Below are 24,340 nucleotides of genomic sequence, written 5' to 3' on the forward strand. Positions count from 1 at the left end.
CCCACAAAACAGATGGACAAGCCTAGTGTGACCAGTGCCTCGATGAAGAAGGATGGTGGGCGATTTAACTTAGATTGGAGGTGAGGGAAGGCTTCTGAGAAAGGCTGTTGAAGCTGAGGCCTGAAGGGTGAGACGTTCATTAGGCAGAGGCCATAGCAGGTGCTAGGGTCCCGCGGTGGGAAAGAAACAAGGAACCCCTGTAGCTAGACTTAGTGGGGGGATGGCATGAGGTTGGTTAGGAGGGAGGCATGGCCATTAGGCACCTGGCTGATGCTTTGGGATTTTATCTTCAGCACCACTAGATCTGGTCCTAGAAAGGAGTTCGATCAGGCTCCGTCTCTGGAGGTAGAGTTTGCCAATCTAGAAGCATCGCTAACCCCAAATGAAGTGATGTCTGGGGCCATTTTTTAAACAAGGGGTGTGCTGTTCTTTAGAAAAAACTGAGCTATACAGGAAGTGATGCCAGATCAGTCTCCTCAGAAGAGGAATTCGTTTTCTCTGCCTGTGCCGCTGACTCAGGCTGGTTCCACCGTGCCGACTGTAGGCGAGCAGCCACGCCTGCCTGTGCGCTTGTCTTTTCCCAGGGGCCGGGGGAGAAAAGGTCTGGCCTTGGCCCTCTGGTAGATGGATGATGGGAAAGCCAGAAAGGAAGTTTAGGAGGTCAGGATCTCTGCCCTGGTTTCCACGTCCTGCTGCATTCCAGGGGAGTTTTGCCTGGTACAGTCGCAGCATGTCTAAGCCAGAAGGGACCTCAAGGATCAAGTCATCCCCCCTTCATTTTATGGGGTCGGTGCTAACGAGGAGATGGACCACGGCGGCACCAGCCACCTCGGAGGTGCCGGCCTTTTCATGGAGGTGAAATTGGAAACTGGCGGCTGAAGCCACACCAGCTGTGGAGGCTTAGGGCTTGAGCCTTGTGTCTTGCTGTGGTGCCTGAAGGGCCTCTTACCTCTCGATCAGCCTTACAGAGGCGCACGCGTCACAAGGTCTTCGTCAGTTGGCTCCCAGGTGTCCAGGGTTCTCGCCAAGGAGAGGCCACGACCTGTGGTCGCTGGGAGTCTGGGTGTGTTGCCATCACCCTGCTGCTGGGGGGACGTGGAATTCTCATTAAGAAAAGTGTTTTTTAAGAAAATATTTTTATTTATTTTTAGAAAGAGAGGAAGGGAGAGGGAGAACAAAACATGCATCGGCTGCCTCCTGCACACCCCCTACCGGGGATCAAGCCCCAAACCCGGGCATGTGCCCTTGACGGGCAATCAAACTGGCAACCTTTTGGTGTACAGGACAACATCCAACCAACTGAGCCACACTGGCCAGGGCTTAAGGAAAGTCTTTTATGTCAAAGTCAAGGAATAACAACTGGCCTGGTAGTAATAACTTTAGTATAGAACCTAATAACAAAAAATGACGCTGCGGTTAGTACTACGTCACACTGAGTTTGTATTTCATTCGCCACACTGCAGCATCTGTAAAATGGTTGGACTTCTGTGTGTGAGGCATGATATTTTTTCAGTTCACATGTACGAGTCAGTAGGCAGATGGGTTTTGATGACCCATTGCAGTAATTGATTTGATCCCCCAAGCATTGGGGGCCCAGTAACTTGGAACCATTGGCTCAGAAGCACTGTCCTGCAGTAAACCAGCCCCCTATCGGGAATGACCCTAATCATAGCCAACTTTCTGGGTGGGAGGAAATGAACCAGTGTAAATACTAAACCCACTCTACAGATTTAAAAATATTTTTATTGCCTTTTTGTTGTTAATCCTCACCTGAGGCTATTGTTTCATTGATTTTTAGAGAGAATGGAAGGGAGGGGGAGAGACAGAGACAATCCATGTGAGAGAGACACATCGATTGGTTGCCTCCCGCACATGCCCTGACCCCGGCTGGGGATTGAGCCTGCAACCGAGGTATGTGCCCTAGACTAGAATCCAACTGAGGACCCTTTGTTCTGCAGTCCAACGCTCTGTCCACCAAGCCAAAGCAACTTGGGCTATTGCCTTTTTTATTTTTTATTTTATTTATTTAAATATTTACAGACTTTTTAAAAAAAATATTTTATTGATTTTTTACAGAGAGGAAGGGAGAGGGATAGAGAGTTAGAAACATCGATGAGAGAGAAACACCGATCATCTGCCTCCTGCACACCCCCTACTGGGGATATGCCCGCAACCCAGGTACATGCCCTTGACCGGAATCGAACCTGGGACCCTTCGGTCCACAGGCCGACGCTCTATCCACGGAGCCAAACCACTTAGGGCAAGGCTATTGCCTTTTTTAATTACAAAAGTAATTCAAGCTCATTGTACAAACCGGAAACATTACAGAAATGTATAACTGAACAATTTGGTGTGCAGTGTTCCAATTTGTTTCCGTGCGTAAATAACATTAATTACTAAGGCTTTTATAGACACAGATGTTACTGTACATAATGTTCTCCAAGTGTGTGTGTTTTTAATGTAATGAGCAATTTTTTTAAGGAAGCAGCAAGGTTCAGTGGTCTGGTTTCAGGCTTTGAGTCCTAGCTCTGTAATAAACGAGTTGGATGACTAGTAGTAATACAGGGTGGGGTAAAAGCAGCCGTGGGCAAACTACGGCCCGCGGGCCATTTGAAATGAATAAAACTAAAAAAAAAAAAAGACCGTACCCTCTTATGTAATGATGTTTACTTTGAATTTATATTAGTTCACACAAACACTCCATCCATGCTTTTGTTCCGGCCCTCCGGTCCAGTTTAAGAACCCATTGTGGCCCTCGAGTCAGAAAGTTTGCCCACCCCTGGGTAAAAGTAAGTTTGTAATCATATGGAAAATAAGACAATAATTAATAAATAATAATATAAGAATAAACTGTATGTTTCATGTACTCACAACTGTCAGCCTCCTTTTCCCCACCCTTATAGTAATATGCAAGTTGGGTGACCCCAGGTAAGTCTCAGATCTCTCTCAGCCTCACTTTTTAGGTCTCTAAAATGGGGACTGGTGTTTTTCCTTTCTCACGAGGTTGTTGTAAGGACCCCATGAGATAGTATAGAGAAAAGGACTTTGTAAACCATAATGCATTCCACAAATATAAAGGTTTGTTACTATCGACACGATTTTAGTCCCTTTCCTCTTTACATGCTTTGATCCACATCCGTGAATACTTAACCTGGTGATGGCTTACTCAGTGGTTGCCTTGGAGATGAGTAGTAACTAGTAGCTCTTTCCCTTTTTCCAGGTTACTCCCGGAAGCAAGGCTGCTATAGCTAATTTATGTATTGGAGATATAATTACAGCCATCGATGGGGAAAATACCAGCAATATGACGCACTTGGAAGCTCAGAACAAAATCAAGGGCTGTGTAGACAACATGACTCTCACAGTATCCAGGTAAGGCTCAGGGAAACACCCATTCTTTTCGGATCCTCTGGAAGCTGCTTGTGGCAAGGACGGCCTCTCCCATCTCAGAGTCCCTTACACCCCAGCTCAGTGCCATGTATCCATAGGCAGGTCAGAAGGTCTGTGCAATTGCCCTAGCCAGTTTGGCTCAGTGGGTAGAGCATCGGCCTGCAGACTGAAGGGTCCTGGGTTTGATTCCAGTCGAGGGCACGAACCTTGGTTGCAGGCTCCTTCCCGGCCCTGGTCAGAGTTCGTGCAGGAGGCAGCCAATCAATGTGTTTCTCTCACATTGATATTTCTCTCTTTCCCTCTCTCTTCCACTCTCTCTAAAAATCAATGGAAAAATATCCTTGGGTGAGGATTTAAAAATAATAATAATTACAAAGGTCTGTGGAATTGGAATTTCAGTTGCTTATTTCCCCTCTAATTGTCATAGAGCTTCTTATATTGTGGGCATCTTTCTGCATTTTTTGTTGTTGTTGTTAATCCTCACCTGAGGATGTTATTCCATTGATTTTTAGGGAGAATGGAAGAGAGAGAGGGAAAGACAGAGAGAAACATGGATGTGAGAGGAACATATCGATTGGTTGCCTCCTGCACGAGCCCAGACCAGGGCCTGCGCTGGGGAGGAGCCTGCAACCAAGATATGTGCCCTCGACTGGAATCAAACCCAGGACCCTTTGGTCCGCAGGCCGACGCTCTACCCACTGGGCCAAACCAGCTAGGGCTCTGCATTTTTACTTTATCCAGTACCACTTTCAGGAAGTAAGATCATTAACTATTGCTAAGTATAATGAAATAAATGAAAACTCCCTGGAAACCATTGAGAATCTGCTCAGGATGTGGCTCCTGCCACGCCACGCCGAGCAGTGGGTACTACGCCAGGAGATTACAGTGACAGGGAAAGATAGCAACCCGCCAGGCAGGGCGCTGAGTGTGTGTTCAGGGGCACAGCAGGAAAGGAGAGCGGACTGTTCTCAGAGGCTGGGGAGTGGGGAGTGCGCACCGGGAGTGGTGATTGGGGTAGAATTCCCGTTCTTTTGTTGAGTCTTGGAAGGAAAAAGCATGATTTCAGAAGCGATTTGATTCAACCTTGATGGCTCCATATTTCCTGTTGGATCAAGTTCCCATTCTTCATTCTGATTTGTTATGTTAACCTGCTCTTTAAGGTCTCATTAACCTTAGCTCTTCATCACGAACCCTTTGCTCAGGCTCTCATCTGTGAATAGGTTTTTGGCTTTCTTCTACCTGGCACCACAAGACTGGTGGGAGGACCAAGTGCGGGGCAGGATAGCTAAAATTATGTACACGTCAGTGCCCTATCCTCATGGGAGGTACACATTTTATGACTACCCCCTCAAAAGTTCATTTACCCCCTCATTCTCTTTTCCATTTCCCCCTCAGTCCAGATCTTCTCCTTCAAGCCTTAGTTTGACATTCACTCACTTATTTATTAACTAGGGGCCCAGTGCACGAATTTGTGCACCTTGAAAGGAACTGTGGGCTGCGAGGCTGCGGTGGGCACTGGGGCAGGTCTCGGCCCCTCCTCTGTGCCCCTGCCCGGCCCCTCCCGCCGCTGCTGCTCCCATGCGCTGATGGTGCCAGCCTTGCTCACATTCACTGATGGTGCAGAGCAATTGGGGCTGGTGCCAGCACTGGGTGTGAGCGGGGCTGGCACTGTCACCAGTGCGAGCAGTGGCTGCTGCCCTGATTGCCCCTCAGGAGCAGGGGGAGGTGGCGAAGCCCTGAGGGGCGATTGGGGCCGGCAGCCGCTGCTTGCACCCACTGACAGCACCGAGTGATGAGGGCTGGTGCGAGCAGGACTGGCGCCAGCGCCAGCAGCAGGTGCGAGTGCCTGGCGGGACAGTGGTGCACAGGAGCAAAGAATTTTCAGTAACCACCAGAGGCTTGTCCCAATAACAGTGACCGGCACCCCGCCTTGGTCTGGTGCCCCCGCTCACCTGCTCCACCATTCCGCCACATTCGATGCCCACCATGTTTTGCGCGTGCTTCCTGGTGGTCAGCGCATGTTATAGCAACCAGTTCAGTTGTTCTGCCGTTCGGTCTATTTGCATATTAGGGTCTTATATATATATAGATAGATAGTTTAATTGATTTTTGACCCATTTACCAACCAATTGAAACAGAATTTACTTCTCTGCTTGAGTAAAATCTTTGTACTGTGCTAGGCACTCTGACAGTACAAAGATAAGTAAAATATTCTCTCCCCATAAGAGAGAAAAAAACCTACACTAATGAAAAATGAGATCAGACTGAGATTGCAATTGGTACAAAGAAATCCTTTGCAAACTCAATAAAGAGGAGGCATCGCTTTTACAGTGGGGCCTTGACTTACGAGTTTCCTGACTAACGAGTTTTTTGAGATACCAGCTGTCTCTCGGCCATGTTTTGCTTTGAGTTGACAGCGTAATTTGAGTTAACGAGCTCCTTAACGAGCTCGGTCTCAGAACGAATTAAACTTTTAAGTCAAGGCCCCAGTGTATTGGGTCCAGACAAGCTTCTGGAATACGTTGGTTATCAGGTTGGATCGAGAACATTGGGAGAGAGAAAGGAGATGCTCGTTCTGTTCTGAGCAGAGGTGGGCAGCATGAGGCATGCTCAGGAGCAAGGAGGGCGGTCAGCGTGGCTGAGGGACAGCGAGACGGAGGGTAGTGAGGGAGGTCAAGGCTCACAAAGTCCCAGCAGCTGGAAAGCCCCTCAGGGCTGAGCGTGGGCAGCTATCAGACACGATGTAATCAGACTTGGTGCTTTTGAAAGATCACCCTGGTGGCTAAGTGGAGGGGAAGGCGGGTGGAGGGTGCTGGTTCAGAGCCTAGGAGTCAGGCAGGAGGGCGCATTTTCCCATCCTGCTTTTGGTGCGTGTTATTTATTTAGCATGCATGAAAGAACAGCTTTGTCCATCTCTTGCAGATCTGAACATAAAGTCTGGTCTCCTCTCGTGACAGAGGAAGGGAAACGTCATCCGTACAAGATGAACTTAGCCTCTGAACCGCAAGTAAGTACTTGTCCTCTACTGCCACTCCTCGCACGACCCAGCAAGACGACGCCCGTGCTTTCCTGCCTGGGAGGCCCGGAGATCAGACGGCAGGGAGAGCCCTCCACTGTCCGTGCTGGGTCCTGGCTCCGGTTCAGCTCTTCCCGTAAGGGAACTGCAGGAGGAAAGGGCTGGAAAACCCCAAGGCTGTGACACTGGCCTGGGCTGGAAGCTGGGGGTAGGAAGGCGTTACGGGAAGCGGGTGGAAGCCTTCCTGTGCAGAATGGGGTGGCGGGACCATGGAAAAGCAAGGAGCTGACTCAACTCACTGTGGACGTCAGAGACAAATGAATTATGCCGGGGATGAAAGTAAGTTTGAGTCTCGAGGCCTGGACGCTAGAGGAGCTAAGGGGAAGGTTTGTAGTCAGCTCTGCTTCTCTCCTGGTTCCCCACTGTCTAATTTCCATGATCCTTAGGGTGCAGGTCTCTCTTTTTGTTACAGTGAGACTTCTAGTGAGACCTTAAAATTACTAAAATGAAGTGGTAATTCACAGTGAAAATTGTGGTAGGGAGTTAATGTACAGTGTGAATTTCCTGGGAGAGTAGACTGTCCCACCCAGCTGGCGTGGCTCAGTGGTTGAGCATCGACCTATGAACCAGGAGGCCACGGTTGGATTCCTGGTCAGAGCACATGCCTGGGTTGCAGGCTCGATTCCCAGTGTGAGGCGTGCAGGAAGCGGCTGATCAATGATTCTATTCTCTCTCATCATTGATGTTTCTCTCTTTCCCTCTCCCTTCCTTTAATCAGTAAAAACATATTTAAAAAAAGAAAGTAGACTGTCCTAGGATCCCATATTTATAAATAATTCTCAGTATTTAGAGCAGGGGTCCTCAAACTTTTTAAACAGGGGGCCAGTTCACTGTCCCTCAGACCGTTGGAAGGCTGGACTATAGTTTAAAAAAAAAACTATGAACAAATTCCTATGCACACTGCACATATCTTATTTTGAAGTAAAAAAACGGGAACAAATACAATATTTGTATTTGCATGTGTCCCGCGGGCCGTAGTTTGAGGACCCCTGATTTAGAGTATAGGTGATTTATTACTTCCTTAATTACATCTTCTAAATAAGCTACAGTGAATGGGCATTCCTTTTTAAATAAGGGAAAAAACTTAAAGAAGAAAGTTTAGGACAGTAAAATTCCATATACTCAACATACGTTTTTCACAAATATGTGTCTATCGGATAAATAATGAATTATTAATGATAAGTTCATAAGTAAATTGACAACTGCTTTTAAAAACTTCTTTTAGACTAGTTTGTGATTGTTATCGACTTAATCCCAATTGAAGATTTGAACTTTAATTTTTTTTTTAAATTTGGGGTGCTAATTTTTATGGTGAATTGAGATATAATAAAAAAAGATAATGTAGCTCTAACTGGCTTGGTTCAGTGGATAGAGCGTCGGCCTACGGACTGAAAGGTCCCAGGTTCGGTTCCAGTCAAAGGCATGTACCTTGGTTGCAGGCACATCCCCAGTGGGAGGTGTGCAGGAGGCAGCTGGTCGATGCTTCTCTCGCATCGATGTTTCTAACTCTCTATCTCTATCCCTTCCTCTCTGTAAAAAATCAATAAAATATATATTTTTTTAAAAAAAAAGAAACACTATTTGATTACAAATAATCCCTTAAAAAAAAAAAAGATAATGTAGCTAGCTAGCTTTCATACATGAACCAGGAACTTGTATGAAATTGAACTCCCTGGGTGCATTAGCGTGGGTAAATGGAGTGGTTGCATGTCAGCAATATTGTCTCCAAAGGCTTCCGTTTAAAATGTCAGAAATCTAATCACAAAACTTTCCCTATTAATATGATAAAAAATCATACTTACCAGTCCTCTAAGCGTCACAGTAAGGATCACTTTGCATCTGAGATTTCTAAACGGACAGGAACCTGCTGCTCTGGGCAGCTCCTGTGAGGGCAGCTCATGGCATGGGCTCTGCCTGCGAACTGGCAGTTGTGCAGACTAATTGAAAACACGCCACAGTTCATTCCAGCCGCCCAGGGAGTTCCAGCCACTTCATTAAACTCGCTGTAAATGTTACGCTTTAATGTGTTAAATCTCATACATTTTATAAGGCAGAAGGAATGATTTTGTTTTAATTTGGTCTGTCTAAAATCCTAGTTTTCACTTAGAGTAATACTTAAATTTCAGTTGTATTTTGGTATGTATTATACTTGAATTTGCATTTTAAACATATAATCTGGTTACCTGTATTCATTTTTAAAATATTTATTTATCTATTTATTTGAGAGAGAGAGAGAGAGAGACATCAGCTTGTTGTTCCACCTGCCCATGCATTCATTGGTTGCCTTTTGTAACCTGACCGGGGATTGATCCCGCAGCCTTGGGGTATCCGGACGACACGCTAACCAACTGAGCTACCCAGTCAGGGTTGTATTAAATATTTTGAAGGTAGTTCTCATCAGATTAAAAAAATTTTCAAATACTTTAACTTCTAACTTGAGTATATTTTTCTTCTGTTTCTAGTAATTTTTTGTTCATATGAAAAATTTGCCACTTTTCATTTTTTTCATTCTCTACTTCCATTCGTTCTAAAATAGAGGAGTGAGTAGGAAGGAGCAGAGTTCACCTATAGTTAAAAGATCTGTTCGTTCGTATAAAGCCAGCCAACACCCCAGCTTATCTGAGGTCAGAGCAGTTACACACCTACTTTATATTTCCTCATTATTGAGTTTCCTAGGCAACTGATAAATACAAAGCCCAAACAATTACATCATCCCTTCCAAAAGGCAGGCCCTGAATTAAACCGCCCGACTTCTGCAAAGACCCGTATTCACACGGGGTTACAGATACTCCTTTTCTATACAAAACAGATATATTCTTGGAAGATTCACTCTAAAGGGAGAACCAGAGTTTCCAACCTGCATTTTCCACCGACTTCCATTCGAATGGAAGATGTATTTCTCTGGGGGGGGGGGGGGGGGGACACACTGGTTGCATGTCTCTGTGTGCCAGGCACTGTGCTTGGCACACTAAGATTTCACACCAAGTCCTTGCGAAAGTGACTTTATTACTTCATTTTAAAGATGAGAAATGAGCTGAGAAAGAGGTATAACTTGCCCAAAGCTGAACAGGAAGCAACAGGGAAAAACTGAGCTGAGACAGAAAAATTAGGGCTCTTCCCTGGTGCTCAGCATCCCGGGTTGCTCCTCGGGGTTGCTGTGGAGATGCTGCGAGGAGGGAGGAGTTGCACTCCTGGCCGTGGTCTCCCCGCAGAGCTGGAGTGCAGCCCCGGTCGTGGGCCCAAGTCCCAGGCCTCCCGCCTGCTCGTCTGCTGCCGTTAATGACTACATATCATTTCTTGGATGAGTGGTGCCGTACAGTTTACTTAACCATCTTTTGATTAGTGCTAGCGTTATTTTTTCAACGAATTATACTTCCCCTTTTGTGAACCGTCTGTGTGTAGTTAACGTCGGTCCAGCGGGGCCAGAGCGAACTCAGCGTCATTTATATTTAAAGCCTCACGGATTCTGGCCTGTCCGATACTGTTGTCTTCTCTTTTAAATCGGTGCCCGGGAGCTGAAGCTGCTACTTTTCGTCATAATGTTTTCTAAGAAAGCGTGAAAGACTTGAAGGTTTGAGGAAAAAAGGAAGAGCAATAAAGGGCAGGAACTCTTTGAGGGTGGGGGGGAGGGCAGCTGCTCTAGGCCTGGGTGTTAAGAAAGAGACCAGGGGGTTCAGGAAGATTTCTGGGGAATCCAGAAGACAGGACCCAGCCGACTTTAGTAGGTTGCACAGAGCGTTCTGTTGCCTGGGAGGCAGGGAGACCCAGATCTGGGTAGAAAGCACCTTGCTCGCTGAGCCATCAGAAAAGCCGGGATTTTAAAAAAAAGATGTGTTAGTTTTCAAATGTTTGGCTGTTTGTACCGAAGCTCTGAGGTGTAGCTGGAGTAATTACCCATAGCTCCTGGCAAGCCAACGTCATGGTGGAGGGAGCTTTCTCAAATGACGGAAGGAGGGGAACGGGCCCAGAAGGAACCAAAGTCTGTTCCTGCAGCTCCCCTGGGCACCTCCCCTGCGACAGGTAGCCCCCAGCCCTGATCTGATCAGCCCTGTCCTTCTCCCACGAGAAACCACGGATTCTGGGCTTTCTCCGGCCCCCTTCTGCGGGAGCGCCCAGGCCATCTCTGCCCCGTGTCACCACAGCCCTCTTATCTTGTTTGTCTAACCCTCTCTGGGAACTTTATCTCCACCTTCTAGCACCTCTTGCTTTGCACTGGCCCAGAAGTGACTGCCTGTTCTTGTCCTCCTGGTACCTGAGTCCCCCCAGAATGTGCCCTGGAAGGGTGTTTCAGCTTCAGGCCACCCGGGGTGTCCTGCCCTGGGCTCCCCATCAGGAGTGAGCTTCACTGGCCTCAGGGGAGAGCCAGACGGCGGAGCTGGCATGTGACCCTGTCCGCGAGCCCAGCTTGTGAGAATCCTGGCTGTTGCCCACGGCTAGTGGGTACCTTGGAGCCCCTCAGCTGAAGTTTGGCGTTAAGCCAGGGCCTTTGGAGCTCATGGAACACCTGTCTCCCTCTCTCGGCCGGCACTGTCTATTGAGAGGGTATGTAGGATGCCTCCGCCTTGATTTCTCCTCTGATCTCTGCCTGCAGGAGGTCCTGCACATAGGAAGTGCCCACAACCGGAGCGCCATGCCCTTCACCGCCTCACCTGCCTCCGGCTCTGCCCCCAGGGTCATCACAAACCAGTACAACAACCCCTCCGGCCTCTACTCCTCTGAAAACATCTCCAACTTCAACAGCGCTTTGGAGGCAAAGACGGCAGCCGGTGGGCCAGAGACGAACGGCAGAGGGTGAGTGGGCTCCTGAATTCTCCTCTAGGCCAGGCGTGGCTGGGCAGGCAGGTGGGGGCAGGCTGAGCCGCGGGCCCGGGGAGAAAAAGGTTTACTTCAGCACAGTTTGTTCTGCCTGCATTCTTCTCATCTCTGTAAAGGAGGTAATGCTACCTGCCCCATAGGGCTGTTGTAAAAATAAGAAGTAACCTGTGAAATGCCAGGTATTGTGTCTGGCGCAGAGTCATCCATTATTTGCTGAGATCTATGTTATTGTCTTGATATGTCTGGCCACACTCCCTCCTCGGCAACTCCGCTGCTTCCTGAGAAATTCTTCAGTACTTACAGTGGGGCTTTCTGCTGTGTTCACCATCCAATCCGAGCAAGGGAAAAGTACACCATGATGCAAGTTTTGGTTTGCCTTTTCCCTGAGTGGCCAGTAGAAATAATAGAAAGACGAGAAGTCTGTGAGGATGTAAACGTGTGAAGATACCAAGGTTTGCCCAGGGCCGGGTAGGCTGCAGGTGTGCAGCGTGGAGCTATCTCAGGAAGCATCTTGCTCAGGACGGGGGAGGTGTGTCCCTTCCTGTCACTGACCATTGAGCCATAGCTGCCTCTCTGTCTCTGTTCAGCAGAGGGGGCCCAGGGTCTGCTCCATCCCAAATGCTTTGAGGATGAATCCAAACACTGGGAACACCACAGATCGTGGCAAAGAGCTGGATTTGAGGATGGAGAGAAAGAGATGGGAACAGTTTTCTGTGGGTGAAAGGGCGATGGACTACGTCACCAGTTGCCATGTCAAATACCCAAAGGTGGCAGAGGCGATACGGACACAAGGGCAGAGCTGTGAGTGCCGATGGGAGCAGAGCGGCCCGAAACGGCTGGCCCGTGCACGCCCCATCCAGAGGGGAACCACTCCTTGGCTCCAGCCAGTCCCCGCATGCTGGCCTTGGAGCCTCATTTTTGCTGATTAGTTGCAATGAAACGGAAGTCTAAATGCCTCTTTTTATCTGAAATTTCCTGATCTTTAATGTTGGTGACAATCAAAGTTGTTGGAAAATATGTGTGGTCCAGACTTGTCTGATCTCTGAGGATCGAGTGGAATCTGCAGTTCTTGTGTTAGCTCTGAACCCATTTCGTTGTTCAGTATCTCCCCAATTCACTTTTAATAAGAACCTGCCCAGCCAAACCGGTTTGGCTCAGTGGATAGAGCATCGGCCTGCGGACTGAAAGGTCCCAGGTTCGATTCCGGTCAAGGGCATGTACCTTGATTGCAGGCACATCCCCAGTAGGAGGTGTGCAGGAGGCCGCTGGTCGATGTTTCTCTCTCATCGATGTTTCTAACTCTCTATCCCTCTCCCTTCCTCTCTGTAAAAAATCAATAAAAAATATTAAAAAAAAATAAATAAGAATTTGCCCAGCTCTGAGGGTGGTCACATTGCAAGTCCATTGCTTCAAATGCCGGGTAGGAGACGTTAAGGCACAAGAGATTCCAAGCGACTTCAGTGTTTGGAAAGGGCTGTGTGGGGCCTCTTGAAGTCACATTTTGCTGTATCACCCGTGTAGTTCCCCTTTCTCTGAAGAAGAGCCAGATGCTATTGGGCAACCGCTGCATGCAGGTCTCCTGTGCCCGGCACCGAAAGGCACTGCGAGTTCCCTTCCAGTTTCTTAGCGTCCAGCAGGGGGGACTTGGCTATGTGACTTTGGCTTTACCAGCTGTCCCTGCAGTCATTGCAGTAACCAAGGCAAAATGGCTACTGATGCTTCTTCCCCAGATTCTGATTCCTGCAGGGCCTGCTGGCTTGAGATGATGATGTCCTTCGGGGTGACGGGGGGAGCTTTTGGGGTACCCGAGACAGAGAGCATGCTGGGCCGCCCAGGCTTTCCACGGGAACACACGGAAGGGCGGCTTTCTCTCCAGCAGCTCGAGGGGAGCCGAGTGGTGGGAACACCCTGGCCATGATTGCTCTTCTTTGCTGCCTTGGTGCTGGGGGAGGCTGAGAATGTGACCTCCTGTCACTGTCCCCGACTGGAATGTTCCCTGCTCTGGAGTCAATAACCCAGGAAATGACACATCCTGATTGAAAGAGCTGCTATGCACGGGGAGGAATATGTGCCTGGGAGGTATTTTTAGTATGGCTCTGGCCGTTACTCCTTCATTAATGTCTCCTTTCTTCCTCTCTCATGCTCCCCGCCTGCTCCCTCCCTCAGTCTGAAACAATTAGGTCTGAGACTGTTCGGACACTGTGCAAGCCTTCCCTCCAGCCCCGGTCCCCTCCGGTCGAAGACTTGTTGGCTGCAGTGGCCTCTGAGCCTTTATCCAAAGTCTCCTTTCAGATTTCCTCGCCAGAGGGGTCCAGGTCCCACTCCATCCCAGACTCCGAGGATGAATCCAGAAACTGGGAACACCAGGAGCTCACGGCCCAGAAACCGCCCGGACAGGCTGTGCTGCCTGCCTGTGGGGTCTCTGCTTACCAACCTGTTCCTAGAGCGGCCCCTGTGCACCCCCAGCAAAGGAAGGCGCCCCTTGCTTTTCTCCCCAAGGCTAGCCGCCTGCCCCGCACCCCACCCCCCCACCTCCGCCATTTAGTCTGTGAAAGCCTGAGGTTCCAGAATTGCCACTTCATACTTGGCATCTGAGGTCATCCCTGACCTCTCGGGGCTGACTCTGAGTTCCTTTGTTCCGTGCACTTCAAAGCGGCCGTGTGTGTGTGTGTGTGTGTGTGTGTGTGTGTGTGCGCGTGCGCGTGTCATGTAGGACGTCCCAGGGCCATGTCCCCATCAGACAAGAACACAGACAGTATTGTCATTTTCCAATTTAACTGGGAAGGCAGGCGCGGGGGACCCGCCAGTCCTCCCAGGACACGCGCAGCTGCGTGGGAGGGCTGCTGGATCTGTTCAGTGTAACAGTCATTTAGTGAGCGCCTCCTGTGTACCTGTGGGCGCAGGAAATACTGCTCTGTCTGGCATTCAACTTTCACCTGCCGTCTGACCTCTTTGAACTGAGTTTAGGGGCTCTCCGGTCATTTTGTGATGATTCGGGGCCTAGATTTCATTATCTATGTCGGGGCTGGGGAACATCCGGGCCGAGAAATCATTTGGTCTGGCCCTGCCAAGGCATGAGGGGTGAGTATATTAAATGTTTGACCAAATATAGCAGGCCAGTTTTTAAGTCGGTAATTTTGTATGGCTTGAGAATGATGTTATAAATATCCAAATGGCCCTTGGCAGAAAAAAGGTTCCCCACCCTTGATCTATGTGATGGTGCTGGATACTTTCCTAAAGGTACAGGCTGTGTAGATAGCGGGGCCTGGGCTCCAGTTCTAGCTCTGCCTCTTACTAGCGGTGTGATCACGGGCAAGCCGGAAAGCTTCCCTCAGACTTCGTCTTCTTCCCATGGAGTGCGGGTCATACTGCCTATCCCCCAGCTACTGAGAGAACGAAATGCGATGCATGAGGAGCCCTCACGTTGGTGCCTGGCCCCTGGCAGGTGCTCAGTTACTGCTGATCTCACTGCCTGTGAGGGACTCCTCGCCCTTCACCCCGGAGCACAGGGGCTTCCCCCGGAGGAGCAGAAGCACGGAGATGGGCGTCACGGAGAAGTCACGTTTTGCTGTGACTTAATGATAAGCTTCTTCTTTCCCAGCACTGCAGCCTTAAGTTCAGCCAACCAGTGCGGCTAGTCACCGTCCTGTGTATCGGCGGCCCCTTCCTGAAGTCATCGGTTGGGTTCCCATAACCAACACGACGGTCTCAAGATACTAGTTCCAAATTGTGTTTTCAGGCGACCCTGCCATAGACTCACCAGGCGGATTTCTAAGCAGGTGCAGAGGAGATAATGAGATGCGTTGTTCTATCCAGCTGGTAGGAGGGATTATGTTAGGCCTGACTCACTCGGAGCTGGACCGGAAGAAAAGCTCCGTCGGGAGGTGGCTGTTGGCCCCTCCGGCTAAACTGCTCGCAGCCACAGAGAGTCTGGGTGTTCCCCCCCTTCTCCCGGGCCCGTAATTACTCCTCTGGTTTCTTATTACAGGCCCAGCATCCAGGCCTTTGAAAACTAAAACTTAGGGCAGTGACGGCGAACCTATGACACGCGTGTCAGAGGTGACACGCGAAGTCATTTTTTTGGTTGATTTTTCTTTGTTAAATGGCATTTAAATATATAAAATAAATACCAAAAATATAAGTCTTTGTTTTACTATGGTTGCGAATATCAAAAAATTCCTATGTGTGACACGGCACCAGAGTTAAATTAGGGTTTTTCAAAATGCTGACACGCCGAGCTCAAAAGGTTCGCCATCACTGCCTTTAGGGGGCATTCTGACCTGGCTCCCCTTCTAAACACGAATTGCATTTTTTGTGAACGTTGGGTGACCAGGGTATCCCAGACAGCAGGGTTTATCCAAGTCAGTGTATCTTCTTTACCGGAACCTGCATGAAAATCAGGCACTAACATTTCCAATTAGCACTTTGGGGGATAGTTAGTATTATCTGCACATCACTGGGGGAAGGATTCTTAAAATGAGTTAAACTTTTTATTTTGCCGTAATTCACTTGCAGTTACAGGAGATAATAGCAAGGACCCTTGCACCCTTTACCCAGTTTCCCTCCATGGTAACGTCTTGAAAACTATAGCACAACAAAACTAGAATACGGACATGAATACGGTCAAGACAGAACATGCCCATCACCTCAAGGATTCCTCAGGCTCATAGCCACACCTGCTTCCCTCCTATCCCTGCACCCTCCCAACACCCCCCCTTGGCAACTCCCTAATCGGCTCGCCATTTCTATCGTTTTGTTAGCTCGAGAATGTTATACTGATGGAATCATACAGTATGTAACTTTCAGGGATTGGCTTTTTATTACTCAGCATAATTCACTGGAGACTTATTTCATTTTTTGAGATTTTAAAAAATAATTTAGATATATATATATATTTATTGATTTTAGAGAGAAAGGGAGAGGGAGAGAGAGACACATATATCAATGATGAGAGAGAGTCATTGATTGATTGGCTGCCTCCTGCACACCCCCTCCTAGGTATCGAGCCCACAACCCAGACATGTGCCCTTGACTGGAATAGAATTTGGGACCCCTCAGTCTGAAGGCTGACGCTTTATCTACTGAGCCCAACCAGCTAGGGCTCTTGAGATTTTTGAAATGTATCATTGGTTCCTTTTTTTCTGTTCTAAGGATTTGTCTTTTTTTATTGTTTGGTTAAAAACACATAGTGTAACATACATCATCTAAATCATTTAAAAAACATGTTTTTATTAGAGAGGAAGGGAGAGGGAGGTAAACATTGATCAGCTGCTTCCTGCATGCCCCCTACTGGGGATTGAGCCTGAAACTCCAGGCACATGCCCTGACTGGGAATCGAACTGCGGACCTCTTGGTTCATGGGTCAGTGTTCAACCACTGAGCAAACACGGGCTGGGCAGTATGGATATTTTATTGGACATTTTAACAACATTAACTTTTCCTGTCTGTGAACATGGATGTCTTTCCATTTACCTGTATTTTCGCAGTGCTGATCCAGCTCCCAGAGCCAGGCTGTTCCCTGTCCCCTTGCCATTCTGACCTTCATCCCAGCTGCTCCTGTGGCTGGAGCAAGCCCGTGTGTCGTGCAAGGCTGTAGGGTAGGCCTCTGAAACCTTCCTCTGGAAGCCAGCTCAAGGGAGTTCTTCTTACATTCTAAATACCACTGGCATCCTAAAATGCCTGGTGGTGTCAGCCACCTCCACAGGCTGGGAGTGGCCTGTCTGTGATGTCCCTGGGGAGACATGGTCAGGGCCTAAAAGAGTAGGAGAAAATAGTAAACATTTAGGTAACTAAATGCACCACATACAAGTCAGCACCAAATACGACTCAGGAAGAAACAAGGGCTAGGAAACACCACTGTAATGTGTAGTTACTCCGAAGAAGTTGAAATCGTTAAACTTGTATGTTGCTACCACAATTGGAAAGATTGGGTTTAGAAGAATGTGGTGACTCTTGGCATCCCACCCCTACAAGTTTTCTTTCCTCCCGGTGACTCAGTCATGCATATGATATTTTTTGAAACCTTATCACTATGGAATTATTTCCTTCGATGCTGTTACTATATATAAAAGTGACAGTACTTTTCCCCCCTGCATTTCTAATGTGTATTTTTGTCCTAGAATTATTTTTTAAGATATTGTGAAGTCATTTATGAATATCTCCTAATCTGATGTCTAAGACTTAGTGTCTTAGGATACTGTTTCTGAATTAGCTGTATATCAATGCTTCAAATAAGGTAATGGACATTGGAAGTGCTTTATAAATTGTCAAGTGGTAGGAATATATTACCATTATTTGAGAAAAACTGTGAATTGTTTTCCCTTTTTTAATCCTGGGAATGCTTTGCAGGACTGTTTGCTGGGGGAATATGTGATGACCTTGTGGTTTGGGTTCTGTCGTTTTTAGCGTTCCCTCGGCGGCTTCCAGACATAACAGCATACACCCAAGAAGGGGGAAAATTCTCCCCAAGCACATTCCATGGTCTGATCTTGATTTTAAAATAGTCCTAAATGTAAGAGAAAAAAAGAGTCACCAAAAATAATATAATACATTTATTATAGGGCAAGCTCAGAACTCCAGACCCAAAGAAAGAGTGAGGCATAGAGCTCGAACCTCGGTGCTGATAGGTGGGCCCGAGGAAGACATGGCTCCTGGTTAAAGCTATTCTTCAAGGTGGCCCTTGGGAGGCTCCCACAGTTCCCTGCGGGTGGGAGGGACAGGCAAAGGCAGGGACCATTGCAGCCAGCGGGAGTGACCAGCTGATGTCTTCCTTCTTGAATCCTGACCTTGCGTGGCATCAGCAAAGCATGTGTCATTGCTTGAGGGCTTCGTCCTCTATCGTGAGAGCCTGATTGTAGTCAAAGGGATAACCTGGAGTTCCACTGGAGCAGGTGACGCCGCCTCCAGCCGGACATGAGCACCCAGTGCCCCAGGAGACTGACGCATAAGGGAGGGAGGGGGCGGTAACTTGGGGAGAATGGCCCAGGAAACATATACCTCCGTTTTCTTTTTAAAATGGAATGTGAAATAACTACCCCATGGGTAGGAAATGAGTGAGTAGAACATAATCACTGTAATTCATTTGCATGTGTAACCATGGCCTCAGCCCTAAGGACAAGGTGGTTAGATTCGCTGAGAAACGGTTGGCAGCCACGGCCTGCGTCTGCCTGCGTCCTTACCTGGGAGACAGCCTGGTGGGCTGGAAGGCGTGTGGTTCGTTACTCACAAACACCAGCTGCTCACATACTTGCCGCGTGGATAGATTGCACCACCTTCTGGTATTTGCTCCTGGCTCCCTGGGCACACTGTCCCTCTGCCCTCGGAGGGGGCAGCTTCTGGAAAAGCGTCTGTGGCTGAGCGGCAGGAGGTGACCTGTTGAGAGAGGAAAGCAGAGCCACGTCTTTCAGGGCCTTTCTACGTTGTAGTGAACATTTACTCCCCAGGAGATGCATTTGATTAAATTTGTATTTTGTTACTAAAACCACGTATGTGGTCCTAAGTCGGATGAGAGCACTTGAGCCACATCTCAACAGTCTGATTCCTGTGTTTAAAATACCACTGTGGCCCAGAGCTGGTGTGGCTCAGTGGTTGATTGTCGACCTATGAACCAGGAGGTCACGGTTCGATTCCCCGTCAGGGCGCAGGTCTGGGTTGCGGCCTTGATCCCCAATAACAGGCGTGTAGGAGGTAGCCAATCGATGATTCTCTCTCATCATTGATGTTTCTATCTCCCTCTCCCTTCCTCTCCGAATCCAATTTTCAAAAAATTATTTAAAATACCACTGTGGCCTCTGGTTGAACACAAGGCGAGGGACAAGTTGCAAGGCGGGTCTATTGTGCTCCTGTGCGGTGGTGTGGCTTGGACATGCGGTGGGGGTGAGGGTGGGGGTGCTGGGAGGCCTGGGATCAGGACAGGTGTCAGGTTAAGGGGACTGAGTCTCCTCCCTCTTCTAACTCAGAGGCTCCTCCCTGGAACATGGGCCCTGCCCCACCTGTCTCATCCTGTCTGGAGAACCCAGGAAGACCGGGAAGGTGCGGGAGGCAAGGCTGGCTTGCTCAGTCCCTGGGTCTGCGCTGAGGCCTCTGCCCCCTCCTTGCAGCAGAACAGAACTTGACAGTTTACAAAGCCCTGGGGTTTTTCATCCTCAGGGCCAACCCTGTGGGCGGGGCAGGGCAGATGCTGTCGTCTTGTGTTGTGGGCGAGGAGACCAGAGCCCCTTGCATGAGGAGTATGAGGGTTCAGAGAGGCAGCAGCAGGCTGCTGTCCTTAGGAACCCGGGCACTGCGATTTCTGCTGGGGGAGGGAACACGTGGCCTGTGCTCAGGGACCCGCTGGGGTTTCAGTGGTCAGGTCGCGGTTGACTTTTTCCCGTTGCTAAATTTTCTCTTGGCATAATGTTGTTTATGTAATTTAGAAAGAAGCAAAACATTCCCATTCCATGGGATTAGGCCAACATGTAATTGAGTGACTAAAACTCTTCTGAAAAATAGCTCCTGACGGCATTGAAGCAGCAGCCAGCTCTGGCTCCGGGCACCTCGTGGTATCGGCAGGAGGCCTTCTTCCATCAGCATGGGCCCCCCCCACTCTTTGGTTCAGGGGTGTCCTCCCTTGGAAGGGGGTGCCCGGGGAGCTTTTTTTAACTTCTGACATGTCTTAAAGAATTTCCAAACATTCTTTACAGCTTAGAGCATTCTCAGTCTCCAAGCGGACTCGTCATCGACAAAGAATCCGAAGTTTACAAGATGCTTCAGGAGAAACAGGAGTTAAATGAGCCCCCGAAACAGTCCACTTCATTCCTGGTGTTGCAGGAGATCCTGGAATCGGAGGAGAAAGGTAATCAGCTCTGCGGGTGGCCAGCGGCTCTTGTTCAAGGCCCAGCGTGAGGGCCAGTCATCCAATCATTGTGCAAACAAAGGTGACTGCAGGGTGCCCCCCACCCCACTGTGGAAAAAGCACAGTGTGCTTTGCAAGGCATGACTTTTAAGATCCTAAAAGCTGGGAGAGGGAGGGAGAGGAATGGAGAAGTGAGGAGAGAGAGACAAAGAGAGAGAATATGAACGAGCACCCGCCACACCTAGCCCAGCTGTTTCCTCTCACAGGAGCATTAGGAGTCAGCGTTAGGAGGCTGTCTGCTGCATTGGGAACCCCTGATGAGGGCTCCTGTCATTCAAGAAGGCTCTGGTTGGTAAAGCCACACTGCATGGTAGACAAGACTTGCACCCGGGACCCGCCCTTGACCCGCTGTGAGACCTCTAAGCCCTTGTTTCCGCATGAAGGAAGCAGCACATGGTCAGGTGGCAGGTGCAGTCATTGAGGCCCCCACGGGTGTGCAGCAGGATTTGGTGATAACTCCAAAGACTTGTAATGGGTCTTCTCATTTTGAAGTGTACAGTTCAGAGGCATTAAGTACATTCATGCTGTGCCACAGTCACCTCCATTCATCACAGAACTCTTCATCTTGCAGAACTGAAACTCTGTGCCCATGAAACACTAACTCCCCCAGTGCCTGGAAACCACCATTCTGCTTTTTGTTTCCATGACTGTCTCAGGGGTTTCCTATGAATGGAATCAAGCCATATTTGTCCTTCTGTGACTGGCTTATTTCACTCAGCATAACGTCCTCAAGGTTCATTCATGTTGTAGCTTGTGTTAAAAGGACCTTTCTTTATTTTTCATCATTATTACTAGTAGCCCTGTGCACGAATGCTTGCGCCAGTAGGTCGCTGCTGCCCTCCTGTAGCTTTCCGCCCTTTGCCCCGCCCTCCTGTAGTTCCCCCTCACCCCCTCATAGCTTGCTGCCCTGCCCCCTCCTGTAGCTCTCGCTGTAGCTCCTGCTTGTGCCTCGCTGGCCCACCCTCCTGCTGATGCACTTGGTGTTACGCCTCAGGGCGTAACAGCTAATTAGCATATTCCTCTTTTAGTATATAGGATTCTTTTTAAAAAAACACATTTTTGTTCATTTCAGAGAGGAAGGGAGAGGGAGAAAGAGATAGAAACAGCACGCCCCCTACTGGGGATGGAGCCCACAACCCCAGGCCTGTGCCCTGACGGGGAATTGAACTGTAACCTCCTGGTTCATAGGTTGATGCTCAACCACTGAGCCAGGCCAGCTGGGCCAGAAGGTCCTTTCTTTTTAAGGCTGAACAGTATGATACATATATACCATCTCTTGTTTACCCACTTATTTGTCTATTAAAGGAGGCTTTCAACAAGAGAAAATTTGTAAGGAGACGTCATGGGTTGAGAAAAACACAGGGAAATCACAGAGGTTCTGAGATAAGAAACCTGGACTTGCTCATTAAGTATCGAGGTTCATAATGGCTGATGCCTGGGGTTCCAGGAGAATCCTCAGATGGTCTGGAGTCAGATCATGGAGGTCACCAGGTGCTATGTTAAGGACCAAGAATTGGATTATATTAGACCATGGGGAGCCATGTTAAGCAGTGAGATGGATAAAAAGAAAGCTGTGCTTTATTCAACTCATTTTCATTTTTTTTCTCCAGAAAGCTTTGATATTCAAGGTTCCCTGAAAGAATGAAAATTTGGAAATGTTGGTAGTTGCCCAGAGTGCTAAGGGAGCTGGTATTTTTACTGTAAGTTGGTTGAGAGGGCGGTAAAATGAACTTTGAGTTTGCAGTGTTGGCTGAATAAGAGAGAGAAGAAAATTGCATCAGCAGGTGGCGCTGCAGAGCCGAACAAGCTGCAGCCGGGGTGGGTTTATCCAACTGCTCCAGCTTGTGCCCAGTTTTGAATTTACTTCTTATTGCACAAAGGGAGGTGGACTCTCCGCCTAGTAAGAGGCTCTGGTGCCCCTCCCTCCTTCTCTCCTCTAGCTTCTTGAGTCAAAGCATGTTGGACTAAGGTAGAGATGATGCATTCGTCATGACATTTCACCTTTCCTTCCCAGGTACTTACTGAGCCTCTGTGATTTGCTAAGCCCTACGCTAGGCTCTGTGGAATATTGAAAAAGATGTAAAACGGCGTTCTAGTGTTCTATTAGTTTGCAATCTGGACAGAGGCGTGCATATAGCCAGTGAACATAACAATACAACTAGCCCACATCACGGTAGAGAAATAAGGGATATGGAAACACAGCCAGCCAGATATACAGCAATGGTGGTAGAATTGGGAGCTTACCGTGACTAATAGCTGCCGTGGCCTGGAGCTCCGAAGACGCAGTGAACTGGGCTGTGGCCTGGTCAGCACCCGGCCACGGGTGGTTTAGGTGCACGGAGCTGACTTCAGGAAGCTGCTTGCTGTGCTTGGTAGCAGGCGATTTTCCTCCGGCTGCTCGTCGCGCGCTGCTGTAGTGTTTGTTCTGGTGAACTGGGTTTTTTCACCCTCTAAACACAGTCTTTTGATGATCAGATAATATTTCCATTGGTTTATTCTTTCTAAGGCATTTTTAAGTACCCTTATCATTGTTTGCATGTATTTAATCAGAATGTAATGAGTGTTTTGTGGGCCGATCACGTGCCAGGTACTATGGGAGGGCTTTATGTGCGTTTTAAAATCTTTTTGTGACACCGTGAAGGAAAAACAAACAAGAAAAAGCAATCTGTTTTATAGAAAAGGAAACTGGGAACCAGAGAAATTAAGTAACTCACCCAGGATCACAGTCAGGTCTGTCTGACTCCATTGCCCATGGCCTTGCTGGGACGCACATACAAATGGCTCAGAAAGAGCTGAGGGCTGTTTATGCAATCCTGGCCTTCCCGACCAACCCACGTGTGTTCCTCATTTTAGGGGATCCCAACAAGCCCTCGGGATTCAGAAGTGTTAAAGCTCCAGTCACCAAAGTGGCTGCATCGATTGGAAATGCCCAGAAGTTGCCCATGTGTGACAAATGCGGCACCGGCATCGTGTGAGTATCTGCCTTCCCCGGGCATTGGGGGCCCTACACGTTGAGTAAATCATGACAGTGAGGAAAGTGCTGAATGTTGCACATGCTGGGTGTGATGGGAAGAAAAGAAACCCCACCTGGAATACGGAGCAGAGCGGCCAGGTAGGTTCTGTGCCCCGGAGGCAGGTGCCGATTTCCTCGGCAGAGAACCCTTAAGGTACGAACATATAAAACCAGACGAAGCCCTGGCTGGTTTGGCTCAGTGGATAGAGTGTTGGCCTGCAGACCGAAGGGTCCCAGGTTCAGTTCTGGTCAAGGGCACAGGCCCAGGTTGCAGGCTTGATCCCCAGGAGGGGGCGTGCAGGCAGCAGCTGATCAATGATCATCTTTCATCATTGATGTTTCTATCCCTCTCTCTCCCTCTCTCGTCTAATCTGAAATCAATAAAAATATATTTAAAAACAAAACAAAAACAGAAGAAGCGGGGCCATGCTATTGACATGGGAGAGACTTCTGGAAGGTTTCAAGAGTAAAGTCTCTGGACCCCAGGAAAGGGGGGCCTGATCTGCCTTTTGATGAGCCTTTTGGGGGAGCCCCTGGCCCTGGTGCCACCTTCCTGTGCTTGTCACTAACGGAGCCGCTTCCTCCCTGCCTCCCGCAGCGGCGTGTTCGTGAAGCTGCGGGACCACCACCGCCACCCTGAGTGTTACGTGTGCACCGACTGTGGCACAAACCTGAAGCAGAAGGGCCATTTCTTTGTGGAAGATCAAATCTACTGTGAAAAGCACGCCCGAGAGCGGGTCACCCCACCGGAAGGCTACGACGTGGTTACTGTGTTCCCCAAGTGAACCAGCAGATCTGCACCGAACACTACTCTCCCGCCAGCCCTGTCGCGCCTCGTCCCTGCCCCGCCCTCTCCTCTCTCGGAGGTCCCTGCGCCCTGTGGTTTGATCCTGCTCATTAAACATGGCGTCCCCGCCTGTGCCAGCTGGCCCCCACCGCCCAGTGATGCTGCCTTCACAGTACGCGGAAGAGCGTTTTGTTCAGTGTCCCCTGCCAGCATCCTCTCTTCACCTCAGTTCGTCTCTGCTGCAGACAGACAGCAGCCCAGTCGGAAGCAGACCGAATTGACTGTGTCTGCCGTGGGTTTTGTTTTTACTCAATAAATGTGTGGACTCTAAGGCAGTGTGGTGTCCTTTCTCGCTTGATCAAGCTT

At 48.9% G+C, this 24,340-nt stretch overlaps 1 protein-coding gene across 1 annotated transcript in view; it reads left to right on the plus strand.

The window, feature by feature from the left end:
• PDLIM1 (PDZ and LIM domain 1) overlaps window positions 1–24,305 on the plus strand; it is a 35,045-nt gene extending 10,740 nt beyond the window's left edge. The window contains exons 2-7 of the mRNA XM_036336539.1: window positions 3,221–3,372; window positions 6,313–6,397; window positions 11,058–11,257; window positions 19,963–20,114; window positions 23,028–23,145; window positions 23,786–24,305. Of these exons, the coding sequence (XP_036192432.1) occupies window positions 3,221–3,372; window positions 6,313–6,397; window positions 11,058–11,257; window positions 19,963–20,114; window positions 23,028–23,145; window positions 23,786–23,972 (894 nt within the window). The 3' untranslated portion in view covers window positions 23,973–24,305. The remainder of the gene's footprint in view (window positions 1–3,220; window positions 3,373–6,312; window positions 6,398–11,057; window positions 11,258–19,962; window positions 20,115–23,027; window positions 23,146–23,785) is intronic.
• The last annotated feature ends 35 nt before the right edge of the window (window positions 24,306–24,340 follow it).

This window comes from Myotis myotis, unplaced genomic scaffold, assembly GCF_014108235.1.
Source record: "Myotis myotis isolate mMyoMyo1 unplaced genomic scaffold, mMyoMyo1.p scaffold_m19_p_15, whole genome shotgun sequence".
In the NCBI taxonomy this organism is placed as follows: Eukaryota; Metazoa; Chordata; class Mammalia; order Chiroptera; family Vespertilionidae; genus Myotis; species Myotis myotis.